General features: G+C 40.8%; 1 protein-coding gene across 1 annotated transcript in view; it reads left to right on the top strand.

The window, feature by feature from the left end:
* The window catches only part of LOC145398996 (uncharacterized), a 57,104-nt gene that overhangs the window by 14,371 nt on the left and 24,861 nt on the right, over positions 1 to 17,872 (top strand). Inside the window, exons 5-6 of the mRNA XM_080271724.1 lie at positions 10,595 to 10,723; positions 17,265 to 17,462. Coding sequence (XP_080127850.1) covers positions 10,595 to 10,723; positions 17,265 to 17,462 — 327 coding nt within the window. The remainder of the gene's footprint in view (positions 1 to 10,594; positions 10,724 to 17,264; positions 17,463 to 17,872) is intronic.

The raw sequence follows: 17,872 nt of genomic DNA, 5'->3' as shown, positions 1-17,872 counted from the left end.
AAATGTTTAGAAACTCATATTCAGGGCCACAAATAAACATTGAGGTTTATATTAAGTCGTGACTTGTTATGTATGTATGCATTAAAAGCCAAAGTTCATAATGAGTGTAAAGAAAAAAGTTCCAGATTTAGATGAATATTACTGAAATCTGTATTAACCCTGACCATTCATTGCACATCTTGACTGCTTATTAATGAACAGTCACTCTGTATGTGAAAAGCATTCCTATTTTGAAACTGTACAATGCTTTGTAGTAAAAAAAAAAAAAAAAGTAAAAGCATGCCAGATGAGGAGTTCCTGTACTGGGGATTTTTATTTTTATTTTTATAATTTACAACAGACAGTTTTATTCAGATTAGGGAGGACTTTTAAAACTGGAGAGGTTAGATGTAGCTCATGTAAACCCCTCTGCTACAAGATATCTCTTGTCCATGGATCGTCTGGTGTTCACCTGGGAAAAAGGAAAATTAGCAGTGTTATTGGATTGAAGGGGTTAATGCTTTCTGCAAGGGTGGGCCATTTTGAGCTGAATATAAGTGTCTAATGGTACCTAGCATAAACCATTTGTGCTGTCATTGCTCAAGGGGTTAAATGTCTTAAGAGCTGTTGTAGCAGTTTATATGGAATTTTGATCCTAAAAGCCATAGTCAGTACAGTATACAGTAGGTGAGTCCTGTCATTCTGCTGTACTTGTGCATAAATCCTGATATAGTGATTATTCTCATCCTTAATGTTACTTTTGTAAGTACAGATGTTAAATTATATAGCAGAGCAAAGTTAGTGGCTGTTTTATTTCTTTCAGGGCATTAACAGGGAGTAGTAGTGGAAGTACAGTAGAGTAGTTGTAACCCTAAGTTCATCTGATTGTGAAATCAGTAGACTGCATGCTGAAGTTGCTCCCCTCCTACAGTTCATCATCCCCTTTTAAGGGGATAGGGAAGGAGTTGAGGGATGTTTGTATATCCAGGCAATGGAGCTGCCCAGCTGTATCAGTACCACTGCACAAAGACACCCCTCTCCAGCTGTAAGAAAAAGAAAATACAAGTTGATCTCTTTCTGAGGTCACTGGAGCAATTACTGTACTTTGCATGCCTCACAGATAGTGAACATTGAAGTTGTCACATCGAGCACAAACAGAGATATATGTAGTTGTCTTTCAGTTATCCGTCGTATTCGTAGTGGCCAAGGAAGTAATGGAAATCGATGTACTGATAGAGATTGATGTGGTACTCCCAAAACCTTCCCAAAGGAGGTCTAGCCCCTTATAAAACCCCATACAGGTAGGTCCTGTCATATGACCACTCAATATACGAGAAACTGATGATATGACCTGAGCAAATTAGGGACTATTTTCGATATACAATCTCGAAAATCCAATGATATGACATTCAGTCTGGAGCGAGGTGTGAGGATTCTAACTCAGTCATCCCAGCAAACGCAGTCACTGCCGTTTTCTCTCAACCTTGGAGAAAAGTAGCGGGACTGGTCAGCTGCAGCGTTGCCAGACGTGCTATAATTATCACAATGCGATATTTTGGCAGACATTGCTATGTGCAATAGCGTGCATGTAATAATGCGATAACTTTCATAATTTCATAATCAGAAAAATAAATCGGGGATTGCAATATTAACTAGTCTACTGTAAGACTGGTCCAACAGTAGGATTTAGTAACTCTTACGATAACCAGTATTATAATCCGGTAGGTACTTAATAGCTAACAAATTCAGTAACGTTAATTAATCACTCCACGTATAAATATGTTAATTCCACAGTAATTACCAATTTATGTGAAGAAATGCCGTTGTTTATGAGTGCGATAATTTTGATAAAAAAGCGATAAAGGTATGATAATATGGGTTTGGGAATCTGGCAGTGCTGCTCCGCTGGTGACCACCAAGCCAACTTCCCACCTTCAACACAACATTGCGACCTATAGATGAGTGTTATGCATGTTTTTTATGTTTAATTAATGTGCAGGCATGTTATTTGCATACTATTTGCTCTTTTAGGTTGCTTTCTCTAAAGTTCAGTTATATACTGTACGTATGTTTGTTGCATTTGGTATCGTATATTTTAGCTTGGAAACATACCTTTGATGTGGTCCTTGAACCCAACCAATATTTTACCACTAGTTACGTGTTTCGTCATACGAGAATTCATTATACAACTATGCCAAATGGAACCTAACTGCTCGAATCTTCGGAACCTCCCTGTATAACTGTTCAGACGTAGAAAAACACCCTCATATCTATCTGTCTATGTGTCTATTGCCAGATGCCATAATCCTGTAAGGGGTGGCCACTTGACTTTTGAGTTATATTGTTTTATGGGGAGGGGCACTAACCCTCCACCAACCCAATTGTTGACATGTAGGGAGCACGTGTGGTTTGGTTATATGGTTACCACCCAGCATTGTAAATGGTTTCTAGGCTTACAGGAAACCATGTGGATTGTCACTCAATGTAAATCTACCTGTTCAGGGAAGAAAAGCAATAAGAAGTGATAGGAAAGATGGGAGAAATAGGAAGAGAGGAGGGCAGGCAACAAATGATAAAGGCTAAGGAAGATGTAGGCAGCACTATATCAAGTGAGTGGATGATGGTTGTGACCACCTACACCCTCATATACTGTGCTGTAAAAAAGATAATAAAATGTCATTGTACTGTAGTGTATGTTGTACATCCACTCTATGCCCGACTCCTGGGGACAGTTCTAGCAGGGTGAGGCAGATTAGCAAGGCAGACAGAAAGAGGATAACTAGACCTAGGTGAGGCATGAGTGACAGAAATAAAACAGAAGACGGGGAATATTCTCACCGAGGAGTAGCAAGATAGGTCTTGATAAATCTTGTGTAGGTAGTGGCAGGACATGCATAAGCACAGGGATTACAACAAAAGTGAGGAACTCCATCATTAGCAGAGCCACATCGTGATAGTATGGCTGCTATGTAATGTGTTGGTTAGAGAGTTGGGCCCTATAGGGGAGGGGGTGGGAGACCAACACTTTGTCAACCATTTTGCAACAAGATGCATGAGGGGAAAAACAGTATGAAATTAATGTGGAGGCAGGATATGCACATTTATTACACTGTAACCAATTTTGAAGAAAGATTTAGTTAATCAAGATTTTATTATGGTTTTGGTGAATTTTGACTCGCTGATTAAGAAAATGCTCTTTCTTTGTCTGTAGTGTCAGTTTTAACCTGAGTGCGTCAGTTTTTTACCTGAATGCAACGTTACATAACCGAACTTGTACATTTATCAAGTTTCTGTGGCACCATCCCATTGTTTCTTGAATGTTACATAGAGCTTGAACTGTATCCACATATCGTGATATTTATTATTCATACAAACAATACATCAACATCACATCTGATGGGTAAGTGACATTCAGAAATGCACGGTCTTTATAGCTTTTCGCTTACGTTCGCCATCATCTTCTCAGCAAATTCCATACCGTATGTAATCTCCGATCATGTTTGCTCCCAACGTCCCCTGATACCTCTGTTCCATCTCAAGAATATCTTGGTGAAACCTTTCACCATGCTTGTCGCTTACAGCTTCCATGTTGTCATTAAAGAAGTCCAAATGTGAGTGCGGCATGTGCATTTTCAGGGACATTCTACATTCAAATTCCTTATAATGCTTCATCAGCTTGATGATCAGGTCTTCGTAGTCTGCACCCCTCATGTTGCCTAGAAAATTCTCGACCACGTCACGGAATGAAGTCTAGGCATTCTTCTCCTTTTCTGTAATTTTTGCGTGGAGCTGTCCAGATTTGAGGAGTTCACGTATCTGCGGTCCGTTGAAGATTCTGCCATTCACTTTGGCTTCTGACAAATGTGGAAACATTTCACGAATGTATTTCAGAGGCTCAACATGAATATCCAAAGCTTTTATGAGCTGCATTGCCAAACCAAGCTTTATGTGCAATGGAGGCATGAGGACTTTCTCCGACTCAACAAGAGGAGTATTCTTAATGTTCAGCTGGCCGGGAGTGAAGTCGCTTTGAGGGGACTACTTTCGCCTGCTGTAATGTTAAGTTGTTGCTTGACTCTCCTATAGACATATAAAGGATGAGTACTTTGTGTAACCAGCCTGCAAACCCTTAAAAAACGCGATCGTTTGAAGTCTCCGCAGACCTGCCACCGATATTCGTTGTACCTGATGGCGAAAAGCAAGTCCTTCACAAATTCGTAATCCTCCTTCATATGCAGCGAGTGCACAATCGGTATGGAGAGGAATCTGTTTCTGTTGTGTAGGAGAACACCCGTCAAACTTCTTGACGAACGCAGTGAACAAACGCCAATCTTCTGGGGTGTGTGTGACATTCATTGCATCGAATAGTCCTGTTATGTCGTGACAGTAGCATAATGAACCAATGTTGGAAAAATACACTGAAAATCTCTCATGTCTCTTCCTTGAGAGGGTTGACTGACAGCTGGCATCCAGTAAGTTCCATTGTTTCATCCTAGATATCAACAGTTCATCGTTTGATTTCGAAAGTCTGAGGTCTCTGATCAAATAATTCATTTCTTCCTGATTCAGGAAATGCGGAGACATCATCATCTTGACACACGTAACCCTCATCCACTCCCATGTTGCTCTCTTCACTTTCTGACTGAGCTTCTTGTGGAAGAAGTGACAGCTTGGGTATCAGAAGCTCATCGCTATGTTCAACTGGAGCAGTGGATGATGGAATATTCGGATACACAATGTCACGCCTGTTCTTCACTTTCTTGAACCCGGATATGTCAACCATACAAAAATAGCGGTCTGTGGAATAATTTGTTGGCTTCCTCCAGATGCAGGGTATGGCGAATGGCATGGATTTGCTCTCTCCACTCATCCATCCCTCCAAGTTTGATCAGGTACCACAGATCACATGGGGTGCCCAAGCCTTGTCTCGGTTGCCTGTTTTCATGCCGAAGTACATCTTGTTGGCTACTGAAGAACCTGGACTAATTTTATTCTGTATCTCTTTAGGACCAATGTAGAAGCCACAGACATAGCAGAAGGAATCAGAAGCGTGTCTGTACTTTCTAGAAGTCATTACACATCAATACCAGTCTGAAACAGAACAAGCCATCTGTGAGAAGGATCCAGTGCATACATACATCCTATACCAGTGGTTTAGAATGTGTACATATGTGAGACATATATGATATTTATGTGTGGCATATGCCACATTGTACTTTGTGGCATGTGGCTTGAACAAAACACATTTATGCACGAGTGTAATATGATGCATGATTGTGCATATTGTGCGCATGTGTCAAACCTATGTAAGACATGTGATCTGGGTATTAGCCAGTGAACATTACTGTTAGGATTTTGACATTTAGGAAAAAATATTGCCACGTCATAGTATCAAATAACTAGATAACATCGAAATGAGCAAAAAAAGCACTTAACTAATTTCTGTGTTATTTAATGTGAGCAAGTGAAAGATAGGGACATACAATTAAGAATTTACAAAAAGTAAAGCCATCTGCAGTGAGATAAACTGCAGGCTATGATAGGCTGCCAAATTTGGCAACATCAAAAGCAGTGTTTTGGTCGCGAGATTGATTCTTCAGCTTTCAGTACTGCACTGTACTTTTTATTGAATATTCAGCTTCAAACATAAAAAATAAAAGGAAGGATGATACAAGTAAGAAATTAGAACAAAACTAAGCCATTTTTTGCGAGTCAGAATTCCAAGTTACAAGTAGAGCTGCCAGGAAATTGTGTTTGGTGACAAGATGAATGGTATGGATTTCGATTTTTGGTCTTTCCAGGAAATTTTATTGATCTCAGTTGTTCGTTGTAATGGATAATGATGTACCGTATGCTGTATAATGTGCTGACGGATAATTGAGAGTTAACTGTATGTGGTTTGTACTTTATTCTTTCTTACTGCATCACGGGGAATTAATGTTGAGAGAAAATATAAAATAAGCTGGTAGTTTTCCTAATAAGGTGGAGCCAGGATTTTGTGGACTTTAGTGATATTGTGACCCATTCCACTGAGAATGCTGTTTGATTGTTCTCCTACTTTTGTGTTTTCTCTTTGTTTTGGGATCTTATTCCACCTTATCTTGTAGGTGGGAACTAGCATTGGGATGTTGATGTGCAGTGTTTTCATGACAATTACAGTATACTTTATATTACCAAGAATTTGTTTTGACTTTCAGCCAGACAAACCCAGTCAAATGAATGCAGAAATCAAGATGAAGTTGTAAAAAGGATATTTTAATTAAAGTCATTATAGCTTGAGTTAAATCAAACTCATCTTGACATTTGCTCTTGACTTTCAGTTTGTAATCAAGCCTCAAGTTGCCAGATCCATGTGCTATGTTGTATATTATGTAACATTAATAATGGTCATCATCATCATCACCATCATCCAAACCTCCTTTCCCACCCTAGGTCAGGGTGAGGAGTAGCAACGTCCAGACAGTCCAAATTAGCCCAGTCCAATGGGTCATGCTTCCATTCACTCATTATTCAAGCCCCTGGAATGCTGGCTCTATCTATCTATCTATCTATCTATAGCCCGACGCCCTAATCCCGCAAAGGGTGGCCGCAGACAAAACGCCTCCAAGTCACTCTGTCACCCACCATTTGACTCCCCTCCCCCCAACTCACTCCCCCCTCCCTCATATACCTCTCATCTCCTTCCCTCCACCTCATCCTCGGTCTACCCCTCCCTCTCCCTCCCTCCACCTCACCTACATACACCCTCTTAGTCAGTCTTTCATTCTCCATCCTCTCCACATGTCCAAACCACCTCAGTGTATTTCTCCTAATCTTTTCAACCACATCCACATCTACCCCACAACGTTCCTTCACTTCTTCATTCGTCAACCTGTCCCTCCATGTCACTCCACATGCTCCTCTCAAGTAACTCATTTCCACTGCTCTCACTCTTGACTTGTTCCCCTCTTGCAAGGTCCACGCCTCGCTTCCATACATCAGGGTAGGGATCACAATACCATCATGCAGTGACTTCTTAACTTCCATACTCACCTCCCTATTTCTCATCACTGCTTTCAGTGTGCCAACAACCTTCCTTCCCTGCTGTACCCTTTCACGTACTTCATCCCCCAAAGTTCCATCCTTACTCATCACACTACCCAAGTACTTGAATGCACTCACATTCTCCATATCCTCACCATCCAACCTCACTGCACACTCTGTGACTTCATTCCTCTCAAACACCATAACTTTACTTTTGTTTACATTAACTTTCAGCTTCCTCCTCCTACACACTGTCCCAAATTCATTCTATCTGATACGTCAAAAACATTCACCACATTCTGTAGCTCCTCATAAACGTACCCGATATAGCCAGTCAGGATGCTTTCACGTTAAAAAGTGGTGCCAAATCCCTTATCATGCACCATTCAACATTCATCCAGCCAGTCCTATCTCTTGTCAGTCCCCAGGCATCACCAACTTCCATTCCTCTCTTCCTCACACATTCACCCACCATATCCCTCCACCTTCTCCTTGGCCTACCTCGCCTCCCCCCTCCTTCAAATTCGCTCAGATGTACCTTTTTCACCACTCTATTGTTATCCATTCTCTCCACATGACCATACCATCTCAATACACTCTCTTCGATTCTGGTATCCACAGACTTCCTCACTCCACATCTTTCACAAATCACATTATATCGTATCCTATCCACCCTCTGTACTCCACGTACATTCCCCAGCAGTCCCATCTCCACTGCTGTCACTTTTGACTTTTCATTTTCATGCCACACCTTAGTCTCACATCCAAATGTTAAAGTTGGCACTAACACTTCTTTATGTAGGCCTTGTGCAGCTGCAACACTCAAGCCTCCGTTTCTTATCAAGGCCTTCATAGCACCAACTACTTTCCTTCCTTGTGTCTCTACTTTCCACTTCTTTTGCACATTTTCCTCTCTTTTGTATCATTGTACCCAGGTATTTGAACTCTCTCACCAATTCCAGTCTCCGTCCATTCACTGTAACATTACACTGGGAGTCACCTTCTCTCTCAACGGCCATCACTTTACTCTTTTCTACATTGACTATCAAGGCACGACGCTAACAGGCATCAGCAAAACTCTGCACTAGTCTACTAAATTCTTGTCAGGTATTTGCAAGTAGTACTGTATCATCAGCATACAATAAATTTGAGATATTCCATCCATCACCACATAGCACATGGATCTGGCAACTTGAGGCTTGATTACAAACTGAAAGTCAAGAGCAAATGTCAAGATGAGTTTGATTTAACTCAAGCTATAATGACTTTAATTAAAATATCCTTTTTACAACTTCATCTTGATTTCTGCATTCATTTGACTGGGTTTGTCTGGCTGAAAGTCAAAACAAATTCATGGTAATATAAAGTATACTGTAATTGTCATGAAAACACTGCACATCAACATCCCAATGCTAGTTCCCACCTACAAGATAAGGTGGAATAAGATCCCAAAACAAAGAGAAAACACAAAAGTAGGAGAACAATCAAACAGCATTCTCAGTGGAATGGGTCACAATATCACTAAAGTCCACAAAATCCTGGCTCCACCTTATTAGGAAAACTACCAGCTTATTTTATATTTTCTCTCAACATTAATTCCCCGTGATGCAGTAAGAAAGAATAAAATACAAACCACATACAGTAAACTCTCAATTATCCGTCAGCTCATTATACAGCATACGGTACATCATTATCCATTACAACGAACAACTGAGATCAATAAAATTTCCTGGAAAGACCAAGAATCGAAAATCCATACCATTCATCTTGTCACCAAACACAATTTCCTGGCAGCTCTACTTGTAACTTGGAATTCTGACTCACAAAAAATGGCTTAGTTTTGTTCTAATTTCTTACTTGTATCATCCTTCCTTTTATTTTTTATGTTTGAAGCTGAATATTCAATAAACAGTACAGTGCAGTACTGAAAGCTGAAGAATCAATCTCGCGACCAAAACACTGCTTTTGATGTTGCCAAATTTGGCAGCCTATCATAGCCTGCAGTTTATCTCACTGCAGATGGCTTTACTTTTTGTAAATTCTTAATTGTATGTCCCTATCTTTCACTTGCTCACATTAAATAACAGAAATTAGTTAAGTGCTTTTTTTGCTCATTTCGATGTTATCTAGTTATTTGATACTATGACGTGGCAATATTTTTTCCTAAATGTCAAAATCCTAACAGTAATGTTCACTGGCTAATACCCAGATCACATGTCTTACATAGGTTTGACACATGTGCACAATATGCACAATCATGCATCATATTACACTCGTGCACAAATGTGTTTTGTTCAAGCCACATGCCACAAAGTACAATGTGGCATATGCCACACATAAATATCATATATGTCTCACATATGTACACATTCTAAACCACTGGTATAGGATGTATGTATGCACTGGATCCTTCTCACAGATGGCTTGTTCTGTTTCAGACTGGTATTGATGTGTAATGACTTCTAGAAAGTACAGACACGCTTCTGATTCCTTCTGCTATGTCTGTGGCTTCTACGTTGGTCCTAAAGAGATACAGAATAAAATTAGTCCAGGTTCTTCAGTAGCCAACAAGATGTACTTCGGCATGAAAACAGGCAACCGAGACAAGGCTTGGGCACCCCATGTGATCTGTGGTACCTGATCAAACTTGGAGGGATGGATGAGTGGAGAGAGCAAATCCATGCCATTCGCCATACCCTGCATCTGGAGGAAGCCAACAAATTATTCCACAGACCGCTATTTTTGTATGGTTGACATATCCGGGTTCAAGAAAGTGAAGAACAGGCATGACATTGTGTATCCGAATATTCCATCATCCACTGCTCCAGTTGAACATAGCGATGAGCTTCTGATACCCAAGCTGTCACTTCTTCCACAAGAAGCTCAGTCAGAAAGTGAAGAGAGCAACATGGGAGTGGATGAGGGTTACGTGTGTCAAGATGATGATGTCTCCGCATTTCCTGAATCAGGAAGAAATGAACTATTTGATCAGAGACCTCAGACTTTCGAAATCAAACGATGAACTGTTGATATCTTCCTATGATCTCCAGTCTTTCAAACGCTGTGTGTTTGGGCATCGCAAAATGAACAGATCTTGAACCATTTTTTTTTTCTTTTTTTTTTTTTTTTTTTTTTTTTTAAGGAATGGTTTGTGGGCTCCTGGCCTTTGGTTCCTTCATGATCATCATCTGGACCTCCTTTCCCACCTTAGGGGAGGGTGAGGAGTAGCAATATCCAGATAGCCCAAATTTGCCCAGTCCAGTGGGCCATGCTTCCATTCACTCACCATTCAAGCCCCCTGGATCCTGGCTTTATTAGATATGCCAAAAACATTCTCATTCTGTAGCTTGACATACACGTATCTGAATGAGTCAGTCCTTGCATTTAAAAAAAAAAAAAAAAAAAAAAAAAAAAAAATATCGGTATTAATAATACCGTAACATCAGGCAACATAACAATATACATTGATCCATTTTAGCAGGGCCTCCCTGGACCTCCAATGCATGTGATGATGAACGTAACCAGAAAAAGCAGTACTGTACATATTTTCAAGCCTACATCCTGAGTGCATAGTAAACCTTCACCATTTCAGATCTGCATGGAAGAAACTGAGGAGCAAATTGCTGCCAGTAGGAGGCAGGTAACAGAGATAGCTGAGGAAAATTCCCGAGTGAACCTGTCCCTTCAGGAGAGAGAGCAACGATTGAAACAGTTGGAAGAGGTAGGCCACCTTGTTTTCTGACTTACATGTTCATCATCATCATCATCATCATCCGGACGTCCATTCCCACCTTAGGGCAGGGTGAGGAATAGCATTGTCCAGACAGCCAAAATTTGCCCAGTCCAATGGGCCACACATCCATTCATTCACCATTCAAGCCCCCGGAATCCTCGCTGTATCTGATACGCCAATAACATTCACCATGTTCTGTAGCTTCACATACACATATCCGACAGAGTCATTGTCATTGCACTCACATTCTCCATATCCTCACCATCCAACCTCACAATATACATATATATATATATATATATATATATATATATATATATATATATATATATATTCATATATATATATATATTCATATATATATATATATATATATATATATATATATATATATATATTCATATATATATATATATTCATATATTATATTCGTATATATGTATATATTTATATATATATATATATATATATATATATATATATATATATATATAATATATATGTATATTGTTTTCGTTTTTAAAGGCTCCAACATGCTTGCATGTGTTGGCCTTGGTCACCTAATGGCGGCTCTTCACGCCGCACGATCCATTGCAGCCTCCCTGTTCAGTCCCTTAACCCTGAGGTCACACAATGACCTCGTCCCATGTCTTTCTCGGTCTACTCCTCATAACCCCACCCCCAATATTAACACTTCTCACCTTTCTCACCCAACTATCATCCCCCATCCTCTTCACATGTACAAACTATCTCAATCTACCTCTCCTCATCACAACACCAATACAATCCAGTCCCATCCTACCTCTCAACTCTTCCATCATAAACCCAGCCCCTCCAGGCCTTGGACGCAGGGACGCACTGCACATCCACCTAATCATTGTCATTTCTTTACGTCTGAGCCGGCGAATATCTTCCTCCTTCACTGCCCAGGTCTTACTACCATACAGCATTACACTGCTAACATGCTGCAAACAAAGACCCCTTAGCACGTACGGAGAGTCCTCTCAATGTCAGGAGAGGCAAGAGCTCCCTGAACTTCTTCCAACCATTTCTCACCCTAGCCACAAAGCTAGCTCCAGCCCCACCTCTGGCACACAACATGTCTCCCAAATAACAAAACTCTTCCACACACTCAAGAGAATCACCAACAAGTTCAATCCTTTCACGTCTGACAATCTCCATCTGCTCACCCCGACACGCTGTACACATAAAATCAGCATTATCTCGCAGTCTACCTCTGATACCACTACATTTCTTATGCACCCATTTATCACACACCCTGCACAAGATGGAATTACTTCCCACGCCCTTGTGGCAAACTGCACATGGCCACTCTCTCACATCTTTGACAGTCCCGCCACCAACCCTAGATATCATCACTTTTGTTTTATCTGCATTTACCCTTAAACCCTAGTGCCCCATACCATCTCTCCACTTCCTAAACCTTTCCTCCGCCTCCCTTTCGTTCTCTGCAGTCAACACCAAATCATCAGCATACAACAACTCCCACGGGAGTCCGTTTCTAAAGTCACGTGAAAGGGCTTCAAGTACCATGATAAACAACATGGGACTCAAGACTGACCCCTGATGCACACCAACATTCACGGAAAACTCATCACTCAAATCTCCATGCACTCTTACCTGGGTGTGAGCACCCACATACATAGCCATAACCACCCTAACCAGCCACTCCTCCAACCCAAGCTTTCTCATTCCCCACTTCACCACCTCCCTAGGGACTCTGTCAAAGGCCTTTTCCAAATCAACAAAAACAAAATAAAGATCCCTTCTCCTACCAATATATTTTTCCTGAAACTGTCAAACAATGAATATAGCATCAATGGTCCCCCTACCTGGCATAAACCCAAACTGCATCTCATCAATATTCACTCTTTCTCTAATCATACCTTCTAAAACTCTCTCCATTACCTTCATTAACTGATCTGAAAGCTTTATACCTTTATAATTTCCTCTTTCCAGGGCATCACCCTTCCCTTTATACACATTTACAATTACACTCTTCAGCTAATCATCTGAGACAACACACTCATAAGTAATGCTATTTATTAGGTCAGTGACTAAACTCACCCCTATATCGCCTGAGGTCTTCAACATTTCGGCAGTCAACTCAGACACACCTGCTGCCTTCCCCACCCTCATCCTGCCTATTGCCTCACTCACAGTAGCAGTATCAATCAAAGGCCAAGGGCCAGACACTGGATCTGCTGGCTCCAAACCTTCCCTGTCCCAGTCAAACTCCTCATTCAACAACCAGTTATAATGCTCTCTCCATGCATCTTTAATATCCTCACTGTTCACCACTACCCTTCCTTCATCATTCTTCACACACTGCTCACCTATAATAATATCTTGATTATCCCTCTTCACTTGACCTGCCACCCTAAATATCATATTTTTCCTTTCCCCATGATTTAGGTTATCAAGTAATAGTCTCTGTGACTCAGACTTTGCCCTGTATACCTCTCTTCTAGCCCTACGCTTGGCAGCCAAATATTCCTCTTTGCTACCACCCTTCTTCCATTCCTGGAAATTCCTTCTTTTCTCCTTAACTGCAGCTTCTACACCCTCATCCCACCACCAAGTTACTTTATGTCTTGGTGGTCCTCTTGTCCAACAGCATGTTACATCAGTAACTCTCAAGAAATTGTTCTATAGGGCTCTGTACTGTTCATTAACGCCTCTGTCTACAGCTCCCTGTTCAGCCACCACTCTCCTCAACTCACTATAGAAGGCATCTCTTACTACTTGGTTTTTCAGCTTCCATATTTTCCTCCTAGGTTCATAAGTCCTCTTTTTCATCACTTGTTCTTTAAGCACCATATCACAAATCAGTAGTTTGTGCTGCTGCACACACTCCTCACTTCCTATAACTTTAACATCCCTCACTAACCTCCCATCGGCCATCCTAACCAGAAAATAAGCTATCTGACTGCTATTTCCCCCAGACTCATACGTAATTAACCTACTGTCTCTTTTCCTAAAATAGGTGTTGCACACAATCATGTCTGTTGCCTCTCCAAACTCGAGAATCCTTTCCCCTTCTGCATTCCTTAGACATTACACACATCCCCCATGCACTCCTTCATAACCTTGTGCTGCTTCACTTACATGACCATTTAATTCCCCTCCCAAAATCACTATCTCATCATCCCGCATACCACCCACTACATGTATTAAATCATCCCAAAATATATATATATATATATATATATATATATATGTATGTATGTATGTATATATACAGTATATATATATGTATGTATGTATGTATATATATATATATATATATATATATATATATATATATATAAGTAATCCCTCTAATATCCGAACGCCCAATATCCGAACATCCCCACTAACCGGACATAATCATCCTGGGATCCAATATTCCCAAAATAGGCCAAAAAACGCAAAAAATTCGAAAAAAATCTGACTTTTTTCCCACCCGTAATTTGAAATTGCCGCCTGGCGCTGAACAGCTGTTACACCATGGTCCCTTCACCCCTTCCTTCCTCCCCCCTCCCCTGTCAGGGTTGGCATTTGGTATTTTTCATTACCAAGTGTGGGCCAATTTGGTAATGAAAAATTCGTTTGGTAATGAATCAGAATAATGCATTACCAGATGGATTTTTCACATGTATGAGGATACACAGGATGGAGATGGTGGATCGTTTGCTCTCTCTGATTAATCTGCTACCCTACATAGCGTGAAAATAATCAACATGGTGTTAATTATAAGGAGAGTGATTACATGTATTTCCACTTGTACATATATTTAGTGAAGAATAAATGCTAGCTTTATAAATTTGGTAATGAAAAGTTAAATTTGGTAATGAAAGTTGAGGAGATTGGTAATGTGGCCATTGCGATCTGGCAACTCTGTTACCCCGCCATCATCAACAGTCACAGCTTAACTCAGTTCGAGAGCAGATGCTCATAGCAGTGCAAGCCACAGGTGCTTGTTTTTTGTGAATAAACAGTGAATAAACTGCAATACCTCGCCACTAGAACACACAGGAATTTACAGTGTTGTGCAGTGTTAAGAAATTAGAATTTAGAGTGCAGAGGATTAACTGTGGACTGCAAACTGGCGGTTCAAACCAGTCCAGTAGCCAGGGACTTGTAAGTACCCAGAATGTTTAATATTGTATAAACTCACCTCTAAAACCTCATTTTATGGTTCTTTTGCATTTATTTCAGTCTTTTATGTCCCTTATTGGTGTGATTTGGGTCTTAAATAGGTGCTATGCATGTCCAGAGGGAGTTGTATAGGTGTTTCTCTGAGTCAGGGTCCATAAGTACAAGTCCATAAGCTGGGGCCCAATATCCGGACAGGACCACTATCCGGACCTGCCTATGGCCCTATTACGTCGGATATTGGAGGGATTACTGTATATAATATATCACATCACTCAGCCTCTCTCCTCTCTCCACTCTCGTAATTATGTCCACTTTGGATTCCATTGTAATTGCATGCCGTTATCTCCTGTTACAATCACCACTTTCACTACTTTTCCATTTCTGAGACATTTTTGGGGATATAATTAAGTCTAAATGACAAAAATCGCAGCTAATCCTGCTTGTGTTGATAACAACAATGCTCTGGGCTTCCAAGCAGGAGGTAGGCAGGAGCGCACGTTTGGCATCTGTTGGGGGCCACGGACTTGTACTTGGTGCCCAGTTTGAATCGGTAAAGTACGTTTTTCTTACTATTTTACCCCTGCAAATTATTATACTGTACAGTATATATATATATATATATATATATATATACAGTATATCTATCTATCTATCTACTGTATATACCTAGGCTGCTTCCCCCAAGGAAAGGGAGGTAGCCGAGACAGGACGACACACTCCCCATTTATTCATTCATTCAAACACATTCATTCGTATCTTAGCCCCAAAGGGGAGAATGGACAGATCCTCACCGCACCACACCGCGCAAGGGTCAACTGTGCAATGCAATCAGTGACATCCGCAGCAGGGCCCAACAGCAGAGCTGGTTTACCCCTGCCACATCATAACAGACCCATCCCCTTACCCGCACCTGACCTGATCAGCTAATCAGACCATATACATATATATATATATATATATATATATATATATATATATATATATATATATTTGTGGTAAGTGGGGGCACTCACCATCCACTCACTCAGTGTAGTGCAGCTGTCAGGTGTCTGCCCTTTCCTCTCCTCTCTCCATTCCTTCCATCCTCTTCCGTCTTCCTTTACTTCATTCTTTTCCTGTCCTTCTGCCTACGGGTAACTTTACATTTCCTCTTCTGTCTTTCTTTCCTTCATTCTTTCCTCTTCCTTCTGCCAGTGGGTGACTCTACACTGAGTGACAAGCCAAATGGTTTCCTATACACCAGGAACCCATTTACTACACTGGGTGGTAACCATATAACCAAATTTTGGCGCCTGGTGGTTTAGTGAGTAATTATTGCGCTCCAATCGGATTGAGCCGGTGAAGGTTTATATCCAAGGGGTGGTTGGGGTTGATTGCTCATGTAAAGCCACTCAGGGATGAGTGAGGTTGGGCACTCTTATCTTAAATGTCAGGACCAATTGCCTAGCCCCGGGCCCCTGCGCTCCTCATGGGGCAACGTAGCATTGGATGATGGATGGATTTTTCATGTTTGTATGAGTAATGAATATTGAACAGAACGGAATGACAACCTTGTGCATTTGCACTACTGTACTGTAAGAGTGCTAGGATGTGTGCTGTGTCCATTGGGCATGTTCAAGAGGAGGTAGTGTTTCAAGTGAAACTTGTGCAGCTCCGGATATGAGTGGTGAGTACTGTACGTACTGTACAGTAGACTAGCATTATAACGGACCATGATATAATGGATGTAGGATTTAACGAATACCTTAAAGCCCACCACGTTTTGTTGACTATAATGAACATTTGCTGTTAAATTGGGTGCGATGGGGGTGCACTACATGTGCTTCCTACTCTTTTTACTCTGACCTGGCCTGAGATTGCCCTCTACCCAATGTGATTTCTGAGTTGTACACTAATAACAGATTATAGTAATGCTTCACTAGTCATGAAGAAGTGCTATAACAAGGATGTGAAATAAGCTGCAAAAGGGTGAAATTATGGACCAGGTTAGTGTAAAATGGGTATAGTTTTCATTTGCAGTACTAGAATATGATATTTTACTCATTTATTTTCAGACATGTGCATGAGTTCCCATTTGAAAGGTAGACTGTTGGATTTAATGAACTTTCACCTTTAATAAACCTGACTTCCCCTCAGTTAGTCTGTTACAGAGAGGGTCTGCTGTACTGAAGTGATATGGCATATGTACTGTACATAAGAGTATGGCGTGTCAGATATCTAGGAAAAATCAGTAACTGAGAAGGTAAATTCTCCAAGCTTTCCAGTTAACTGGGATTGTACATTATATGGAAGCTATCAGTCTCATCGTATTATTGCTGCTTTGTAAGGAGTGGTAGATCAGTACCTGTACTGACCATTTTCATTGCAGGTTAGAGTGCCTGAACTTGTGCGAGGGGTGGAAGATGCAAGGCAGGAAGTTAGGAAGTTGGATGATGCTAATAATCAGCTGGTCCGAGCCAAACGGGTTGTGGTTGATGAGCTACGAATACTCAAGCTGCAGCACCAGGCTCTTCTTGCCAGAGTGGTTGCAGAGGAGCAGGAGAAGGAGACAGTTGGCAAGCAGAAAGTTAGTACTTTATACATCTTGGTTTGAATTTTCCAGAGAATCAGTATATGTACAGTATTTTTTTTTTTTTTTTTTTTTTTTTTTTTTTTTATAAATCAGCTTCAGTAGTGGTAGGTGGGGGCACTCACCATCTACTCACTCGATGTAGTGCTGTTCTTGGGTGTCTGCCCTTTCCTCTCCTCCATCCTATGTTCCTTCTATCCTCTTCTGTCTTTCTTGCCTTCATTCATTCCTCATCCTTCTACTTAGGGGTGACTTTACGCTCCCTCTTCTGTCTTTCTTTCCTTCATTTTTTCCTCTTCATTCTGCCTGTGGGTGACTCTACACTGAGTGACAAGCCAAATGGTTTCCTGTACAGCAAGAAACCAATTACTACGCTGGATGGTAACCATATAACCAAATTTTGGGGC

The sequence above is a fragment of the Coenobita brevimanus genome, chromosome 47 (genome assembly GCF_032717465.1).
Source record: "Coenobita brevimanus isolate Jiangsu-jjx chromosome 47, ASM3271746v2, whole genome shotgun sequence".
Lineage (NCBI taxonomy): Eukaryota > Metazoa > Arthropoda > Malacostraca > Decapoda > Coenobitidae > Coenobita > Coenobita brevimanus.
This window is presented reverse-complemented; position numbering and strand designations above follow the sequence as displayed.